At 42.4% G+C, this 20,456-nt stretch overlaps 1 protein-coding gene across 1 annotated transcript in view; it reads left to right on the top strand.

Annotated features, from left to right (window-relative positions):
- Positions 1 to 20,456, top strand: part of LOC139548874 (FRAS1-related extracellular matrix protein 2-like) — a 101,007-nt gene that overhangs the window by 58,366 nt on the left and 22,185 nt on the right. Inside the window, exons 9-16 of the mRNA XM_071358788.1 lie at positions 13,670 to 13,819; positions 17,084 to 17,293; positions 17,807 to 18,004; positions 18,238 to 18,402; positions 18,667 to 18,849; positions 19,057 to 19,187; positions 19,473 to 19,628; positions 19,999 to 20,202. Of these exons, the coding sequence (XP_071214889.1) occupies positions 13,670 to 13,819; positions 17,084 to 17,293; positions 17,807 to 18,004; positions 18,238 to 18,402; positions 18,667 to 18,849; positions 19,057 to 19,187; positions 19,473 to 19,628; positions 19,999 to 20,202 (1,397 nt within the window). The remainder of the gene's footprint in view (positions 1 to 13,669; positions 13,820 to 17,083; positions 17,294 to 17,806; positions 18,005 to 18,237; positions 18,403 to 18,666; positions 18,850 to 19,056; positions 19,188 to 19,472; positions 19,629 to 19,998; positions 20,203 to 20,456) is intronic.

The following is a 20,456-nucleotide window of genomic DNA, read 5'->3' as shown; positions in this document are numbered from 1 at the left end:
TCATCCTCGTCCAGGACCCAGACCAGACCCGTCCCATGTCCCACTCTCATCAGAACCATAATCATACCTAACAGACCTTAGAGTGTTTTTGGAGATTTACAGACCAGTAACAGCACTGCATAAATACAAGACTGTAATTCTGCTCTACAAGCATTCTCATGTTTTACTATCCCACGCCATACCACACCCCTCCCCGGTTGCTCCATACCACACCTCTCCCCAGTGACTCCATACCACACCACTCCCCGGTGGCTCCATACCACACCTCTCCCCGGTGGCTCCATACCACACCCCTCCCCGGTTGCTCCATACCACACCCCTCCCCGGTTGCTCCATACCACACCTCTCCCCGGTGGCTCCATACCACACCTCTCCCCGGTGGCTCCATACCACACCACTCCCCGGTGGCTCCATACCACACCACTCCCCGGTGGCTCCATACCACACCCCTCCCCGGTGGCTCCATACCACACCCCTCCCTTGTGGCTCCATACCACACCCCTCCCCGGTGGCTCCATACCACACCCCTCCCCGGTGGCTCCATACCACACCCCTCCCTTGTGGCTCCATACCACACCCCTCCCTTGTGGCTCCATACCACACCCCTCCCTTGTGGCTCCATACCACACCCCTCCCTTGTGGCTCCATACCACACCTCTCCCCGGTGGCTCCATACCACACCCCTCCCCGGTGGCTCCATACCACACCCCTCCCTTGTGGCTCCATACCACACCCCTCCCTTGTGGCTCCATACCACACCCCTCCCCGGTGGCTCCATACCACACCACTCCCCGGTGGCTCCATACCACACCCCTCCCCGGTGGCTCCATACCACACCCCTCCCTTGTGGCTCCATACCACACCACTCCCTTGTGGCTCCATACCACACCCCTCCCTTGTGGCTCCATACCACACCCCTCCCTTGTGGCTCCATACCACACCCCTCCCCGGTGGCTCCATACCACACCCCTCCCTTGTGGCTCCATACCACACCCCTCCCTTGTGGCTCCATACCACACCCCTCCCCGGTGGAGATGGTGTTTGTCTGCTGTACAAACCAACCTTATCTGATTACTACAGCTGCAAGTCTGGGACTCTGCGCACACACTCACACACACAGATCTGATAACCGCAGTAGCGTGGAGAACGAGCTGAGACAGTCTAAAGCCTGTCCTGTTTGATTTGTCTGTAGGGAAAGACACTGGCAGCTGCATAAACCCTGACACCGCACACTCTTTGTCTAGGTTTGATCTCGACTCACACACGCACTTTGTAGCATCCCAAATGGAACCCTATTCCCTATATGGTGCACTTCTTCTGACCAGAGCCCGTCAAAAGTAGTGCACTATATAAGGGAGAGGGTGCCATTTGTGACACATGCTTTGTCTAGGTTTGTTCTCGACCTAGATAAAGGAGGACAGGTGTATTTGTCCTGTGTGTGCACCCTGTAAGCCTATTACCAATTCAAAGCACTTTCATACCTGACAACAATGCCTTCAACTACCAATCCTCAGGCTTTGTCTACAGCAACAGTTTTCCTTCTGCTTGTCTAACTGGCTAATACAATGAGTTGATGATATCCAATCCTTGAAAAGTGTTATGGTATTCTTTGAGTCCAAGATAAGTACATAAGGTGTAAGAAGATAAATAATTTACATCTCTTTACACCTGTCTGCTAAACAGATATCAATCAGCCTGTCTGCTAAACAGATATCAATCAGCCTGTCTGATAAACAGATATCAGCCTGTCGGATAAACATAGATATCAGCCTGTCGGATAAACATAGATATCAGCCTGTCGGATAAACATAGATATCAGCCTGTCAGATAAACAGATATCAGCCTGTCTGATAAACATAGATATCAGCCTGTCTGATAAACATAGATATCAGCCTGTCTTATAAACATAGATATCAGCCTGTCTGATAAACATAGATATCAGCCTGTCTGATAAACATAGATATCAGCCTGTCTGATAAACATAGATATCAGCCTGTCTGATAAACCTAGCTATCAGCCTGTCGGATAAACATAGCTATCAGCCTGTCGAATAAACATAGATATCAGCCTGTCGGATAAACATAGATATCAGCCTGTCAGATAAACAGATATCAGCCTGTCTGATAAACATAGATATCAGCCTGTCTGATAAACATAGATATCAGCCTGTCTTATAAACATAGATATCAGCCTGTCTGATAAACATAGATAGCAGCCTGTCTGATAAACATAGATATCAGCCTGTCTGATAAACATAGATATCAGCCTGTCTGATAAACAGATATCAGCCTGTCGGATAAACATAGATATCAGCCTGTCTGATAAACATAGATATCAGCCTGTCGGATAAACAGATATCAGCCTGTCTGATAAACATAGATATCAGCCTGTCTGATAAACATAGATATCAGCCTGTCTGATAAACATAGATATCAGCCTGTCTGATAAACATAGATATCAGCCTGTCGGATAAACATAGATATCAGCCTGTCAGATAAACAGATATCAGCCTGTCTGATAAACATAGATATCAGCCTGTCTGATAAACATAGATATCAGCCTGTCAGATAAACATAGCTATCAGCCTGTCGGATAAACATAGATATCAGCCTGTCGGATAAACAGATATCAGCCTGTCAGATAAACATAGATATCAGCCTGTCGGATAAACATAGATATCAGCCTGTCTGATAAACAGATATCAGCCTGTCAGATAAACATAGATATCAGCCTGTCGGATAAACACAGATATCAGCCTGTCAGATAAACATAGATATCAGCCTGCCGGATAAACATAGATATCAGCCTGTCGGATAAACATAGATATCAGCCTGTCTGATAAACAGATATCAGCCTGTCGGATAAACATAGATATCAGCCTGTCTGATAAACAGATATCAGCCTGTCGGATAAACAGATATCAGCCTGTCTGATAAACATAGATATCAGCCTGTCTGATAAACATAGATATCAGCCTGTCTGATAAACATATATCAGCCTATCTGATAAACCTAGCTATCAGCCTGTCGGATAAACATAGCTATCAGCCTGTCGAATAAACATAGATATCAGCCTGTCGGATAAACATAGATATCAGCCTGTCAGATAAACATAGATATCAGCCTGTCGGATAAACATAGATATCAGCCTGTCGGATAAACAGATATCAGCCTGTCAGATAAACATAGATATCAGCCTGTCGGATAAACATAGATATCAGCCTGTCTGATAAACAGATATCAGCCTGTCAGATAAACATAGATATCAGCCTGTCGGATAAACATAGATATCAGCCTGTCGGATAAACAGATATCAGCCTCTCAGATAAACATAGATATCAGCCTGTCGGATAAACATAGATATCAGCCTGTCTCATAAACAGATATCAGCCTGTCAGATAAACATAGATATCAGCCTGTCGGATAAACACAGATATCAGCCTGTCAGATAAACATAGATATCAGCCTGTCGGATAAACATAGATATCAGCCTGTCGGATAAACATAGATATCAGCCTGTATGATAAACAGATATCAGCCTGTCGGATAAACATAGATATCAGCATGTCTGATAAACAGATATCAGCCTGTCGGATAAACAGATATCAGCCTATCTGATAAACCTAGCTATCAGCCTGTCGGATAAACATAGCTATCAGCCTGTCGAATAAACATAGATATCAGCCTGTCGGATAAACATAGATATCAGCCTGTCAGATAAACATAGATATCAGCCTGTCGGATAAACATAGATATCAGCCTGTCGGATAAACAGATATCAGCCTGTCAGATAAACACAGATATCAGCCTGTCGGATAAACATAGATATCAGCCTGTCTGATAAACAGATATCAGCCTGTCTGATAAACATAGATATCAGCCTGTCGGATAAACATAGATATCAGCCTGTCGGATAAACATAGATATCAGCCTGTCGGATAAACAAAGATATCAGCCTGTCGGATAAACATAGATATCAGCCTGTCTGATAAACATAGATATCAGCCTGTCGGATAAACATAGATATCAGCCTGTCGGATAAACATAGATATCTGCCTGTCGGATAAACATAGATATCAGCCTGTCGGATAAACATAGATATCAGCCTGTCGGATAAACATAGATATCAGCCTGTCTGATAAACAGATATCAGCCTGTCTGATAAACATAGATATCAGCCTGTCTGATAGACAGAGATCAGCCTGTCTGATAAACATAGATATCAGCCTGTCTGATAAACATAGATATCAGCCTGTCTTATAAACATAGATATCCGCCTGTCTGATAAATAGATATCAGCCTGTCTGATAAACATAGATATCAGCCTGTCTGATAAACATAGATATCAGCCTGTCGGATAAACATAGATATCAGCCTGTCTGATAAACATATATCAGCCTGTCAGATAAACATAGATATCAGCCTGTCGGATAAACATAGATATCAGCCTGTCGGATAAACATAGATATCAGCCTCTCGGATAAACATAGATATCAGCCTGTCTTATAAACATAGATATCAGCCTGTCTGATAAACATAGATATCAGCCTGTCTGATAAACATAGATATCAGCCTGTCTGATAAACATAGATATCAGCCTGTCTGATAAACATAGATATCAGCCTGTCTGATAAACAGATATCAGCCTGTCGGATAAACATAGATATCAGCCTGTCTGATAAACATAGATATCAGCCTGTCGGATAAACAGATATCAGCCTGTCTGATAAACATAGATATCAGCCTGTCGGATAAACTTAGATATCAGCCTGTCTCATAAACAGATATCAGCCTGTCAGATAAACATAGATATCAGCCTGTCGGATAAACACAGATATCAGCCTGTCAGATAAACATAGATATCAGCCTGTCGGATAAACATAGATATCAGCCTGTCGGATAAACATAGATATCAGCCTGTCTGATAAACAGATATCAGCCTGTCGGATAAACATAGATATCAGCATGTCTGATAAACAGATATCAGCCTGTCGGATAAACAGATATCAGCCTGTCTGATAAACATAGATATCAGCCTGTCTGATAAACATAGATATCAGCCTGTCTGATAAACATATATCAGCCTATCTGATAAACCTAGCTATCAGCCTGTCGGATAAACATAGCTATCAGCCTGTCGAATAAACATAGATATCAGCCTGTCGGATAAACATAGATATCAGCCTGTCAGATAAACATAGATATCAGCCTGTCGGATAAACATAGATATCAGCCTGTCGGATAAACAGATATCAGCCTGTCAGATAAACACAGATATCAGCCTGTCGGATAAACATAGATATCAGCCTGTCTGATAAACAGATATCAGCCTGTCAGATAAACATAGATATCAGCCTGTCGGATAAACATAGATATCAGCCTGTCGGATAAACATAGATATCAGCCTGTCGGATAAACAAAGATATCAGCCTGTCGGATAAACATAGATATCAGCCTGTCTGATAAACATAGATATCAGCCTGTCGGATAAACATAGATATCAGCCTGTCGGATAAACATAGATATCTGCCTGTCGGATAAACATAGATATCAGCCTGTCGGATAAACATAGATATCAGCCTGTCGGATAAACATAGATATCAGCCTGTCTGATAAACAGATATCAGCCTGTCTGATAAACATAGATATCAGCCTGTCTGATAGACAGAGATCAGCCTGTCTGATAAACATAGATATCAGCCTGTCTGATAAACATAGATATCAGCCTGTCTTATAAACATAGATATCCGCCTGTCTGATAAATAGATATCAGCCTGTCTGATAAACATAGATATCAGCCTGTCTGATAAACATAGATATCAGCCTGTCGGATAAACATAGATATCAGCCTGTCTGATAAACATATATCAGCCTGTCAGATAAACATAGATATCAGCCTGTCGGATAAACATAGATATCAGCCTGTCGTATAAACATAGATATCAGCCTGTCGGATAAACATAGATATCAGCCTGTCTGATAAACATAGATATCAGCCTGTCGGATAAACATAGATATCAGCCTGTCGGATAAACATAGATATCTGCCTGTCGGATAAACATAGATATCAGCCTGTCGGATAAACATAGATATCAGCCTGTCGGATAAACATAGATATCAGCCTGTCTGATAAACAGATATCAGCCTGTCTGATAAACATAGATATCAGCCTGTCTGATAGACAGAGATCAGCCTGTCTGATAAACATAGATATCAGCCTGTCTGATAAACATAGATATCAGCCTGTCTTATAAACATAGATATCCGCCTGTCTGATAAATAGATATCAGCCTGTCTGATAAACATAGATATCAGCCTGTCTGATAAACATAGATATCAGCCTGTCGGATAAACATAGATATCAGCCTGTCTGATAAACATATATCAGCCTGTCAGATAAACATAGATATCAGCCTGTCGGATAAACATAGATATCAGCCTGTCGGATAAACATAGATATCAGCCTCTCGGATAAACATAGATATCAGCCTGTCTTATAAACATAGATATCAGCCTGTCTGATAAACATAGATATCAGCCTGTCTGATAAACATAGATATCAGCCTGTCTGATAAACATAGATATCAGCCTGTCTGATAAACATAGATATCAGCCTGTCTGATAAACAGATATCAGCCTGTCGGATAAACATAGATATCAGCCTGTCTGATAAACATAGATATCAGCCTGTCGGATAAACAGATATCAGCCTGTCTGATAAACATAGATATCAGCCTGTCGGATAAACTTAGATATCAGCCTGTCTCATAAACAGATATCAGCCTGTCAGATAAACATAGATATCAGCCTGTCGGATAAACACAGATATCAGCCTGTCAGATAAACATAGATATCAGCCTGTCGGATAAACATAGATATCAGCCTGTCGGATAAACATAGATATCAGCCTGTCTGATAAACAGATATCAGCCTGTCGGATAAACATAGATATCAGCATGTCTGATAAACAGATATCAGCCTGTCGGATAAACAGATATCAGCCTGTCTGATAAACATAGATATCAGCCTGTCTGATAAACATAGATATCAGCCTGTCTGATAAACATATATCAGCCTATCTGATAAACCTAGCTATCAGCCTGTCGGATAAACATAGCTATCAGCCTGTCGAATAAACATAGATATCAGCCTGTCGGATAAACATAGATATCAGCCTGTCAGATAAACATAGATATCAGCCTGTCGGATAAACATAGATATCAGCCTGTCGGATAAACAGATATCAGCCTGTCAGATAAACACAGATATCAGCCTGTCGGATAAACATAGATATCAGCCTGTCTGATAAACAGATATCAGCCTGTCAGATAAACATAGATATCAGCCTGTCGGATAAACATAGATATCAGCCTGTCGGATAAACATAGATATCAGCCTGTCGGATAAACAAAGATATCAGCCTGTCGGATAAACATAGATATCAGCCTGTCTGATAAACATAGATATCAGCCTGTCGGATAAACATAGATATCAGCCTGTCGGATAAACATAGATATCTGCCTGTCGGATAAACATAGATATCAGCCTGTCGGATAAACATAGATATCAGCCTGTCGGATAAACATAGATATCAGCCTGTCTGATAAACAGATATCAGCCTGTCTGATAAACATAGATATCAGCCTGTCTGATAGACAGAGATCAGCCTGTCTGATAAACATAGATATCAGCCTGTCTGATAAACATAGATATCAGCCTGTCTTATAAACATAGATATCCGCCTGTCTGATAAATAGATATCAGCCTGTCTGATAAACATAGATATCAGCCTGTCTGATAAACATAGATATCAGCCTGTCGGATAAACATAGATATCAGCCTGTCTGATAAACATATATCAGCCTGTCAGATAAACATAGATATCAGCCTGTCGGATAAACATAGATATCAGCCTGTCGTATAAACATAGATATCAGCCTCTCGGATAAACATAGATATCAGCCTGTCTTATAAACATAGATATCAGCCTGTCTGATAAACATAGATATCAGCCTGTCTGATAAACATAGATATCAGCCTGTCTGATAAACATAGATATCAGCCTGTCTGATAAACATAGATATCAGCCTGTCTGATAAACATAGATATCAGCCTGTCGGATAAACATAGATATCAGCCTGTCTGATAAACATAGATATCAGCCTGTCGGATAAACAGATATCAGCCTGTCTGATAAACATAGATATCAGCCTGTCTGATAAACATAGATATCAGCCTGTCTGATAAACATAGATATCAGCCTGTCTGATAAACATAGATATCAGCCTGTCGGATAAACATAGATATCAGCCTGTCAGATAAACAGATATCAGCCTGTCTGATAAACATAGATATCAGCCTGTCTGATAAACATAGATATCAGCCTGTCAGATAAACATAGCTATCAGCCTGTCGGATAAACATAGATATCAGCCTGTCGGATAAACAGATATCAGCCTGTCAGATAAACATAGATATCAGCCTGTCGGATAAACATAGATATCAGCCTGTCTGATAAACAGATATCAGCCTGTCAGATAAACATAGATATCAGCCTGTCGGATAAACACAGATATCAGCCTGTCAGATAAACATAGATATCAGCCTGTCGGATAAACATAGATATCAGCCTGTCGGATAAACATAGATATCAGCCTGTCTGATAAACAGATATCAGCCTGTCGGATAAACATAGATATCAGCCTGTCTGATAAACAGATATCAGCCTGTCGGATAAACAGATATCAGCCTGTCTGATAAACATAGATATCAGCCTGTCTGATAAACATAGATATCAGCCTGTCTGATAAACATATATCAGCCTATCTGATAAACCTAGCTATCAGCCTGTCGGATAAACATAGCTATCCGCCTGTCGAATAAACATAGATATCAGCCTGTCGGATAAACATAGATATCAGCCTGTCAGATAAACATATATATCAGCCTGTCGGATAAACATAGATATCAGCCTGTCGGATAAACAGATATCAGCCTGTCAGATAAACATAGATATCAGCCTGTCGGATAAACATAGATATCAGCCTGTCTGATAAACAGATATCAGCCTGTCAGATAAACATAGATATCAGCCTGTCGGATAAACATAGATATCAGCCTGTCGGATAAACAGATATCAGCCTGTCAGATAAACATAGATATCAGCCTGTCGGATAAACATAGATATCAGCCTGTCTGATAAACAGATATCAGCCTGTCAGATAAACATAGATATCAGCCTGTCGGATAAACACAGATATCAGCCTGTCAGATAAACATAGATATCAGCCTGTCGGATAAACATAGATATCAGCCTGTCGGATAAACATAGATATCAGCCTGTCTGATAAACAGATATCAGCCTGTCGGATAAACATAGATATCAGCATGTCTGATAAACAGATATCAGCCTGTCGGATAAACAGATATCAGCCTGTCTGATAAACATAGATATCAGCCTGTCTGATAAACATAGATATCAGCCTGTCTGATAAACATATATCAGCCTATCTGATAAACCTAGCTATCAGCCTGTCGGATAAACATAGCTATCAGCCTGTCGAATAAACATAGATATCAGCCTGTCGGATAAACATAGATATCAGCCTGTAAGATAAACATAGATATCAGCCTGTCGGATAAACATAGATATCAGCCTGTCGGATAAACAGATATCAGCCTGTCAGATAAACATAGATATCAGCCTGTCGGATAAACATAGATATCAGCCTGTCTGATAAACAGATATCAGCCTGTCAGATAAACATAGATATCAGCCTGTCGGATAAACATAGATATCAGCCTGTCGGATAAACATAGATATCAGCCTGTCGGATAAACATAGATATCAGCCTGTCGGATAAACATAGATATCAGCCTGTCTGATAAACATAGATATCAGCCTGTCGGATAAACATAGATATCAGCCTGTCGGATAAACATAGATATCTGCCTGTCGGATAAACATAGATATCAGCCTGTCGGATAAACATAGATATCAGCCTGTCGGATAAACATAGATATCAGCCTGTCTGATAAACATAGATATCAGCCTGTCTGATAAACAGATATCAGCCTGTCTGATAAACATAGATATCAGCCTGTCTGATAAACATAGATATCAGCCTGTCTGATAAACATAGATATCAGCCTGTCTGATAAACATAGATATCAGCCTGTCTTATAAACATAGATATCCGCCTGTCTGATAAATAGATATCAGCCTGTCTGATAAACATAGATATCAGCCTGTCTGATAAACATAGATATCAGCCTGTCGGATAAACATAGATATCAGCCTGTCTGATAAACAGATATCAGCCTGTCAGATAAACATAGATATCAGCCTGTCGGATAAACATAGATATCAGCCTGTCGGATAAACATAGATATCAGCCTGTCGGATAAACATAGATATCAGCCTGTCTGATAAACAGATATCAGCCTGTCGGATAAACAGATATCAGCCTGTCTGATAAACATAGATATCAGCCTGTCTGATAAACATAGATATCAGCCTGTCTGATAAACATAGATATCAGCCTGTCGGATAAACATAGATATCAGCCTGTCGGATAAACATAGATATCTGCCTGTCGGATAAACAGATATCAGCCTGTCGGATAAACATAGATATCAGCCTGTCGGATAAATATAGATATCAGCCTGTCGGATAAACATAGATATCAGCCTGTCTGATAAACATAGATATCAGCCTGTCTGATAAACATAGATATCAGCCTGTCTGATAAACATAGATATCAGCTTGTCTGATAAACATAGATATCAGCCTTTCTGATAAACATAGATATCAGCCTGTCTGATAAACAGATATCAGCCTGTCTGATAAACATAGATATCACCCTGTCTGATAAACATAGATATCAGCCTGTCTGATAAACATAGATATCAGCCTGTCTGATAAACATAGATATCAGCCTGTCTGATAAACATAGATATCAGCCTGTCTTATAAACATAGATATCAGCCTGTCTGATAAACAGATATCAGCCTGTCTGATAAACATAGATATCAGCCTGTCTGATAGACAGATATCAGCCTGTCTGATAAACATAGATATCAGCCTGTCAGATAAACATAGATATCAGCCTGTCTTATAAACATAGATATCAGCCTGTCTGATAAACATAGATATCAGCCTGTCTGATAAACAGATATCAGCCTGTCTGATAAACATAGATATCAGCCTGTCTTATAAACATAGATATCAGCCTGTCTGATAAACAGATATCAGCCTGTCTGATAAACATAGATATCAGCCTGTCTTATAAACATAGATATCAGCCTGTCTGATAAACAGATATCAGCCTGTCTGATAAACAGATATCAGCCTGTCTTATAAACATAGATATCAGGCATTTTGCTTCACACAGTATGCAGTCACAGAAATCTCTCTTATTTCACATGCTTTGAAAAGCTCTTCATGTATCATTTCCTCTTGCAGTGTTTATTTATATTAAGTCAATGCATCAGATAAAAGGAGTGCTTTAGCTACTACAGTACTACTACAGTACTGCTACAGTATTGTTTTATCAGATGGACAGATTAGTTCTATGCAGAGCTATTTTTCAGCCAGTATTAGCCTCTTCTCCTCCTCTCTCTGCTCTCCTCCTCTCCTATCTTCCTATTTATCTGTGTCACTTTGAGATGAGAAACCCAGCTAACTAACAGCCTAGAGGTGTGATCATCATCGTCATGGAAACAGGGTATATGCCTGTGGCGATATCACTACCATTGAATTCATTCATGTATTCACCATGGCTGTGGCTGAAATGGCGTCCTGTGTAGGGCACTTCTTTGGCCTCATGGGCTCTATTAAAAAATTGTGTGCTATATAGGAAATATGGTTCCATTTGGGACAGAATCTAGCAGCTTCATTAAATAGTACCCGCAAAACACCAGTCTTAACGTCAACAGTGAAGAGGTGACTCCGGGATGCTGGCCTTCTAGGCAGAGTTGCAAAGAAAAAGCCATATCTCAGACTGGCCAATAAAAATAAAAGATTAAGATGAGCAAAAGAACACAGACACTGGACAGAGGAACTATGCCTAGAAGGCCAGCATCCCTGAGTCGCCTCTTCACTGATAAAGTTGAGACCGGTGTTTTGCGGGTACTATTTAATGAAGCTGCCAGTTGAGGACTTGTGAGGCGTCTGTTTCTCAAACTAGACACTCTAATGTACTTCTATTCTTGCTCAGTTGTGCACCGGGGCCTTCCACTCCTCTCCTCCTCTCTTCACAGAACAGAGCCAGTTTGCTCTGTTCTGTGAAGGGAGTAGTACACAGCGTTCTACCAGATCTTCAGTTTCTTGGCAATTTCTCGCATGGAATAGCCTTCATTTCTCAGAACAAGAATAGACTGACGAATTTCAGAAGAATGTTCTTTGTTTCTGGCCATTTTGAGCCTGTAATCGAACCCACAAATGCTGATGCTCCAGATACTCAACTTGTCTAAAGAAGGCCAGTTTATTGCTTCTTTAATCAGAACAGCAGTTTTCAGCTGTGCTAGCTTCATTTCAAAAGGGGTTTCTAATGATCAATTAGCCTTTTAAAATTATAAACTTGGATTAGCTAACACAACGTGCCATTGGAACACAGGAGTGATGGTTGCTGATAATGGGCATCTGTAGGCCTATGTAGATATTCCATTAAATATCTGCCGTTTCCAGCTACAATAGTCATTTACATTAACAATGTCTACACTGTATTTCTTATCAATTTGATGTTATTTTAATGGACAAAAAAAAACAAGGACATTTCTAAGTGACCCCAAACTTTTGAACGGTAGTGTATACCTCCAGTTCCTCTGTGATGGACCAGGCTTCTGCTGTTCAGTAGTCTGGAGAGAAGGGTTGGTTTGATCCATTTTCACACACAAAAAAAATGAGTAAAGCCCTCATTGATATAATTCAGAGCCAACAACTGCCACTCCAATTTTACCTCAAAGTTGTTTATTTTCCCAGAACATACAGTAAATGAGCCCAGGGTCCTGCTCTTACTGTGAGGGCTGTTACGCTCAATCAACACCCTCCCTGTGTTTCTGGTTGTTTGAGTCAGCTGTGATGTTAGTTGACAGAAACTTCCCAAGAGACAGCCCAGTTCACAGCACGCAAAGTACAGAGAGGGAAAGAGGAACAAAGAGAGCGAGAAGAAGAGGGTGAGAGAGAGTCAGAGGAACAGAACAGTGTGGGGGAGATTGACTGTAGCGGAATCTGGGCTCAGGAAAGTACTAATTGCAGACAGGCAGGCCTGGAATCCTCCAACTCCTCTGCGTACGCACACACACGCACACACAAACACTCTTCTACCACAGTCGACTACACTGCACCGGCTCCTTTCAACCAGACACAGAAATTGAGCGATGCCTTCAGGCTTCTAGTCTTTACATTTATATTCTGTAATAACATCCCCTCAAATGTACCATACTGTAATGCAGGGGCTATAAGTGCTGGAAATGACTAGTGTTGAGGTTAGTGCCGGCTAGTGGCTCAATGTGCAGTCATTTAGCTATGTCGTCAGAAGTAACTGTATTTGAAATGTGGGTTATTACAAATTCAACTCAAAAGTTAGATCAGACGGTTTCCAGTTGTGAAACTGACTGAAACAAGATCCTGATGTACGACATCTTCCTGTGTTTCCTCTCCTCCACAGCTCCAGGATTCTACTTCGGCGACACAGACTACCGTGTGGATGAGAGTGATGGTTATGTGGAGGTCAAGGTGTATAGGACAGGCACTGACCTCTCTAAAACAGCCACGGTCACTGTACGCTCCAGGAAAACAGACCCTGTCTCTGCTGAAGGTAGAGACAATACAGTCATTAGATCATTTATTTTGGTACTGTCCATACGTAGCTCGTTTTTGGTCACAGGTCCAGGAATGGCTGAAGAATTGCAACATTTACCTAGATCTAATTTACCTACTGGGTGATTTGAAAAGTCATAGTCAATCAATCAATAATATAATAATTATTTTAGCAAAAATGTGTATGTTTAATTTACAATCTGTAGAATTGTAAAATATTGTAAAATAGATTGTGTCTGTGAAATGTGTATAAGATATATAAACTGAAAGTAGAAGCCTAAGTGTTATTGTTTATTAGTTTACTCCAATTGGAGGAGGGGTGGTAGGGTTTGCGGGGGAAAATAAAGGTATATTCAAAAAAAAGTATGTATATGTACATGTATGAAGGTATGAATGTTTGAATGTATGATTGTATATGTATGAATGTTTATGTATACATACATAACCATATATATATATATATGTGTGTGTGTATATGCATGTATGACAGTTGAAGTCGTAAGTTTACATACACTTAGGTTGGAATCATTAAAACTCGTTTTTCAACCACTCCACAAATGTCTTGTTAACAAACTATAGTTTTGGCAAGTCGGTTAGGACATCTTCTTTGTGCATGACACAAGTAAAACAATTTTTTAAGTATTTGTGTTATGCACAAGGTAGATGTCCTAACTGACTTGCCAAAACTATAGTTGGTTAACAAGACATTTGTGGAGTGGTTGAAAAACGAGTTTTAATGATTCCAAGTGTATGTAAACTTCCGACTTCAACTGTATATGGATATATATTTTTACCCCAAAAATATATGGGGGATTGGAAATGATGCGGACAATTACATTGATGGAAGCAACAAACTTACCGCAATATTAAAGCTGATCCAGCCCTTAAAAAACAACAACACTGCACACTGAATGTCTATGACAGTACACTGTCTGCTGAAGGTAGGTGCTCCAGTCCCTGTCCCTACAATACAACACACTGCTCTCACACAGGGTACTGCACTACAATACATTGTATTTGTGTTACAGCACACTGGCTTTACCGCTGTGTTTATAGAATCATATAGAGCTTAGGGAAGGTTAACCAGGTGGAACAATATGCTTTAGTCCTCCTCAGGGCTAGTCTGTCTGACTGTCACTCTGGTGTTGTGGAAGTAGAGAGAACGCCCAGAGTCCACCTCAGGGTTAGTCTGTCTGACTGTCACTCTGTTGTTGTGGAAGTAGAGAGAACACCCAGAGTCCACCTCAGGGTTAGTCTGTCTGACTGTCACTCTGTTGTTGTGGAAGTAGAGAGAACACCCAGAGTCCTCCTCAGGGTTAGTCTGTCTGACTGTCACTGTTGTTGTGGAAGTAGAGAGAACACCCAGAGTCCACCTCAGGGTTAGTCTGTCTGACTGTCACTCTGGTGTTGTGGAAGTAGAGAGAACGCCCAGAGTCCACCTCAGGGTTAGTCTGTCTGACTGTCACTCTGTTGTTGTGGAAGTAGAGAGAACACCCAGAGTCCACCTCAGGGTTAGTCTGTCTGACTGTCACTCTGGTGTTGTGGAAGTAGAGAGAACGCCCAGAGTCCACCTCAGGGTTAGTCTGTCTGACTGTCACTCTGTTGTTGTGGAAGTAGAGAGAACACCCAGAGTCCACCTCAGGGTTAGTCTGTCTGACTGTCACTCTGTTGTTGTGGAAGTAGAGAGAACACCCAGAGTCCTCCTCAGGGTTAGTCTGTCTGACTGTCACTGTTGTTGTGGAAGTAGAGAGAACACCCAGAGTCCACCTCAGGGTTAGTCTGTCTGACTGTCACTCTGTTGTTGTGGAAGTAGAGAGAACACCCAGAGTCCACCTCAGGGTTAGTCTGTCTGACTGTCACTCTGTTGTTGTGGAAGTAGAGAGAACACCCAGAGTCCTCCTCAGGGTTAGTCTGTCTGACTGTCACTCTGTTGTTGTGGAAGTAGAGAGAACACCCAGAGTCCTCCTCAGGGTTAGTCTGTCTGACTGTCACTCTGGTGTTGTGGAAGTAGAGAGAACGCCCAGAGTCCACCTCAGGGTTAGTCTGTCTGACTGTCACTCTGGTGTTGTGGAAGTAGAGAGAACGCCCAGAGTCCACCTCAGGTACGCAACCCCAGTCTGGTAGCTGTTGGAAGGTACAGAGGAGGGTAGGCCTACAGGGTTGGCAGGGACAGGGTTGGGAGGGACAGGGTTGGGAGCAGTGTTGGTGATAAAGCTGGATTGAGTGAAGACAGAGGAATGTAGACTGAATCCCTCACACTCTGGTGTTTAAGTCTGGATAGAGAGACTATACTGTATATATAGCTCCTGAAAGTAAAACCTTCTCCCTGCCTGCAGCCTTCCTCATATCACCTGCCCCGAGCACTCATATCGCTCTCTCACTCCTCCTTCCCCTTACTCCTCTTTCACCTCCTCCCCTCCTCCCTCCCCCTTTCTCTCTCCCTCCCCACTCTCTCTCTCACTCCTCCTTCCCCCCACTCCTCTTTCACCTCCTCCCCTCCTCCCTCCCCCTTTCTCTCTCCCTGCCCACTCTCTCTCTCACTCCTTAATTCTCTCTTCTCCTGCCCGCAGCAAAATATTGTTTCTATCCTATCTAATCTGTTGAGGTTAAGTGGTAATGCCGTCCCAAGCACATACACATACTGTAGCTTTATAATACAGTCCCAAGCGGAGGTACACACAAAGCTGGTTCAGAAACACATAGCTGGGTCTGTGGGTCAGACGTCCATAGCAGGTTTGGTCCTGAATGGCACCCTGTTCTCTATATAGGTCACTACTTTTGATCTGGGTCCAAAAGTATATAGGGAATAGGGTGCCATTTGGGACGCACCCTAGGTCAGAGGTACAGGAAGCAGTCGGGAGTAAAGGCCATGCCATCAACACCCTGCCTCTTCATAGCTCTGAGTGGATGAAGAACATGTTTACACCCTCCCGGGGGCCTAGGGAGATATCAGATGTCTCACACTACTGCAGCCTTAATCCTGACACAGATTCCTAGTGCTCTCGCACTGCTATGTACTGTTGAGAGGAAGCAACATTTGATCAACATGTTGTGATGTTGATCAAATCCAGCAGTAGGATTGCTGCTCTAGGATCAGTTTAGCCTTTTAGATTAAAATTAATAAGATTATTTAATGACAGGGAGGACCTGATCTGAAATCAGCACTCCTACTCTGAGACACTTGATACATACAGCCCCAGGTGTTAAAATATCATCAAATACTTTAATCCTCTCATCCCTCTCTCTTTTCTCGCTCCTCTAGCCGGTGTGGACTACGTAGGGATCAGTCGTAACCTGGACTTTGCCCCGGGGGTCAGCCAACAGACGTTCAGGGTGACCATCCTGGATGACCTGGGTCAGCCGGTGCTGGAGGGGACCGAGACATTCGAGCTGGTCCTCCGCATGCCCATGAACGGCATCCTGGGAGAACCGGGGAAGGCCACCATCCTCATCAACGACTCCGTCTCCGACCGTGAGTGAATCGGGCTGATATTGGTTGTGTCACAAATGCCACCCTATTCCCTATATAGTGCACTACTTTTGGCCAGGGCCCATAGGCTCTGGGAATAGGGTGCCATTTGGGACACAGTCCTAGTCACAACGTATCTGACTGTGAGTGAACCTATCTGATTTGTTAGAATGCGTCTAATTATCAATGAGATCTAATATAGATTAAAACGAGCAATGGCATTTCATTCAGGAGTTTAGAAAACATATCATACCTTGCTCTGACAAAACAGGGCATCTCTGAAACACATCAACACCAATAAAGATGATTGAACAACGCTGCCACCTAAAGCTTTGGTATCACGTTACTGTAAGTGTCTTTATCAAAGCATTTATAAAGCCTTTTTAAAGGCTTATAGTGCATTATAAGATCAGCTGTAGACAGTTATGAGCATTATGTCATGGTTATGATCAACACTGTTTCACGATGCACTTGATCTAACGTCGATGATTTCTTGATGTGATTGTCCTCTAACAGTGCCCAAGGTGCAGTTCCGTGATGCCATGTACATGGGGCATGAGAGCTCCGGTCAGATCTCAGTCATGGTTTATCGTAGTGGAGACATCAGTTACAGGTCAACGGTCCGCTGTTACACCAGACAGGGCACCGCTCAGGTTATGATGGACTTCAACGAACGACCCAACACAGACACTTCCATCATCACCTTCCTACCAGGTAACACTGAAATCTATTCTGTAAAAGACTGTAGAAGACCAGGAAACACACTGACACAAGAAACACCTCATAGGCCAAAAGGATATAGTTTCTCTGCGCATTCTGGAACCCTTCAAAATATTAGATTTTTCAACAACTGGTTACCCCTTTTTGCCAATCTCTTTCGATCTCAATCTCTCTCTCTCTCTTTCTCCTCCCATCTCCATCTCTCTATCCCTCCCCTCTCTCTCCAGGAGAGGTGGAGAAGCCGTGTGTTCTGTCTCTGGTTGATGACACGGAGCATGAGGAGGAGGAGGAGCTGAGGCTGGTGTTGGGGTCGCCCCGCAGTGAGTCTCCGTTCGGAGCGTCCATCGGGAAACAGAACGAGACTCTGGTCAAGATCATGGACGACGCAGACAGTAAGACTGACTGACTCACAGATGGAATCATTTCATCTGTAGACAATAAAATAAGTTGCACACTCTATAATAGTCCCAGATACATATTGCATTACTTTTTTCATTTTCTCAAATTCATGATCTGCTAGTCTGCAACCTGTTAACTTGTTTTGGTGTGTGTCTTCAGCTCATTCTACTCTGTTAGTCTGTAACCTTGTTTAGTTCATATCACATGTCACACTGCTCCATGTCTGACTCTGTGACTCTCATCCATGTTATCCCCAGAGGCCATCATCAAGTTTGGGGAGACTAAGTTCAGTGTGAGTGAGCCTAGCGGGGCAGGCCAGGTGTCCATGGTGAAGATCCCAGTGCTGAGGGTAGGAGACACCTCCAAGGTCTCTGTGGTCCGCGTCCACACCAAGGACGGATCAGCCACCTCCGGAGAGGACTACCATCCTGTATCTGAAGGTGAGAAATATTACAACACCTCACACATCAACCTCTCACGTCAATAAGGCCATGTGTTTTTCCTGATAATGTGATCTGATTAGGAAAATATCCTGACCCTAATACTATATAAATAATCAACTTGATAAGGTAACTCGGTCAGCATCTGCAGTGTATAGATGTTTCCTGTTTAACCTAGAGCCGTGCTGTTGTTGTTGTTTACCCCAGATATTGAGTTCAAGGAGGGTGACACAGAGCACTACATCGAGGTGGAGATCTTGTATGATGGAGTCAGAGAGATGAGAGAAGCCTTCACGGTCCACCTGAAACCTGATGAGAACATGGTGGCTGAGATGCAGGTGAGGACTGGAACAACAACATCACATAGACTCAGCAATATGACGTTGACACAAGTAGCAGGATGAACGGAGAATATCGCAGATAAGCGCGATGCAGTCACGCAGAGTATTTGCGCATGTGCTCGGGTACACTTCACTTACCTTCAACGTGAAAGCTGAGGGACAAGAACAAGAGAGAAGTTTAGTTGTCGCGTTAGTCGCCCCTGATATTGCTGTTTACGTCGTACATCACTACCTTTAACAACACTTTTCTTTTTGATCTGTTTATGTTCTGTCCGTCCCCAGATGAGTAAGGCCATTATCTACATAGAGGAGACCAACAGCATGGCGGATGTCACCTTCCCCTCCGTCCCCCAGGTGTTCTCCCTACTGCAGTATGACGACACCTCCAGAGCCAGACACACCCCCCCAGTGGCAGGCTACCCCGTTGTCTGTGTCACGGTACGGAGAATGGTTTATCACAGCTTTTAACCTCCCAGTCCAGGGGTTCGTCCCATATGGCACCCTATTCTCTGTTTTATGCACTACTTTTGACCAGAGACCCACCAGGGAAGTGCACTATATAGGGAATAGGATGCCATTTAGGACATAGGCCAGGGCATCATTGTATTCACTGTCTGCTCTTAATTTGCTTAAAAAACTAAGTCGTTTCTTTGGCTTAGGAATATGTCAATTAGGATTCAATTAGGATTTAATTTGATATTGAAGCACAGATGAGTTATGTTAATGAACAATGCAAATTTCCCTATATATTACAGTATATTTTGCCTCATTGCCAAACACTGTCTCCACTCTCTCCTCCCTCTCTTAGGCTTGTAACCCTAAGTACCCTGACTATGACAAGACTGGCTCCATCTGCATCAGCGAGCACATCAATGACACACTGACACGCTATCGATGGTTGGTCAGTGCTCCAACCAGCCTGGACGGGGTCACCAGCTCCATGAGAGAGGTGGACTTTGATACCTTCTTCTCCTCCTCCAAGATCATCACCTTGGACTCTGTCTATTTCCAGGTAGAGAACACATTATCAGTGAACTGAGTGGGAATTTGGACTGACTCAGACAACGAGTTGAACCTCTGACAAGACATAAAGTGAATGATTTAGTTCATGATGGGATTGAGTTGACTGTATTGATGTGATTGAGTTGACTGTATTGATGTGATTGAGTTGACTGTATTGATGTGATTGAGTTGACTGTATTGATGTGATTGAGTTGACTGTATTGATGTGATTGAGTTGACTGTATTGAGTTGACTGTATTGATT

This window comes from Salvelinus alpinus, chromosome 22 (assembly GCF_045679555.1).
Source record: "Salvelinus alpinus chromosome 22, SLU_Salpinus.1, whole genome shotgun sequence".
Lineage (NCBI taxonomy): Eukaryota > Metazoa > Chordata > Actinopteri > Salmoniformes > Salmonidae > Salvelinus > Salvelinus alpinus.
The sequence above is the reverse complement of the archived record's forward strand: the minus strand, read 5'-3'. Positions and strand labels throughout refer to the sequence as shown.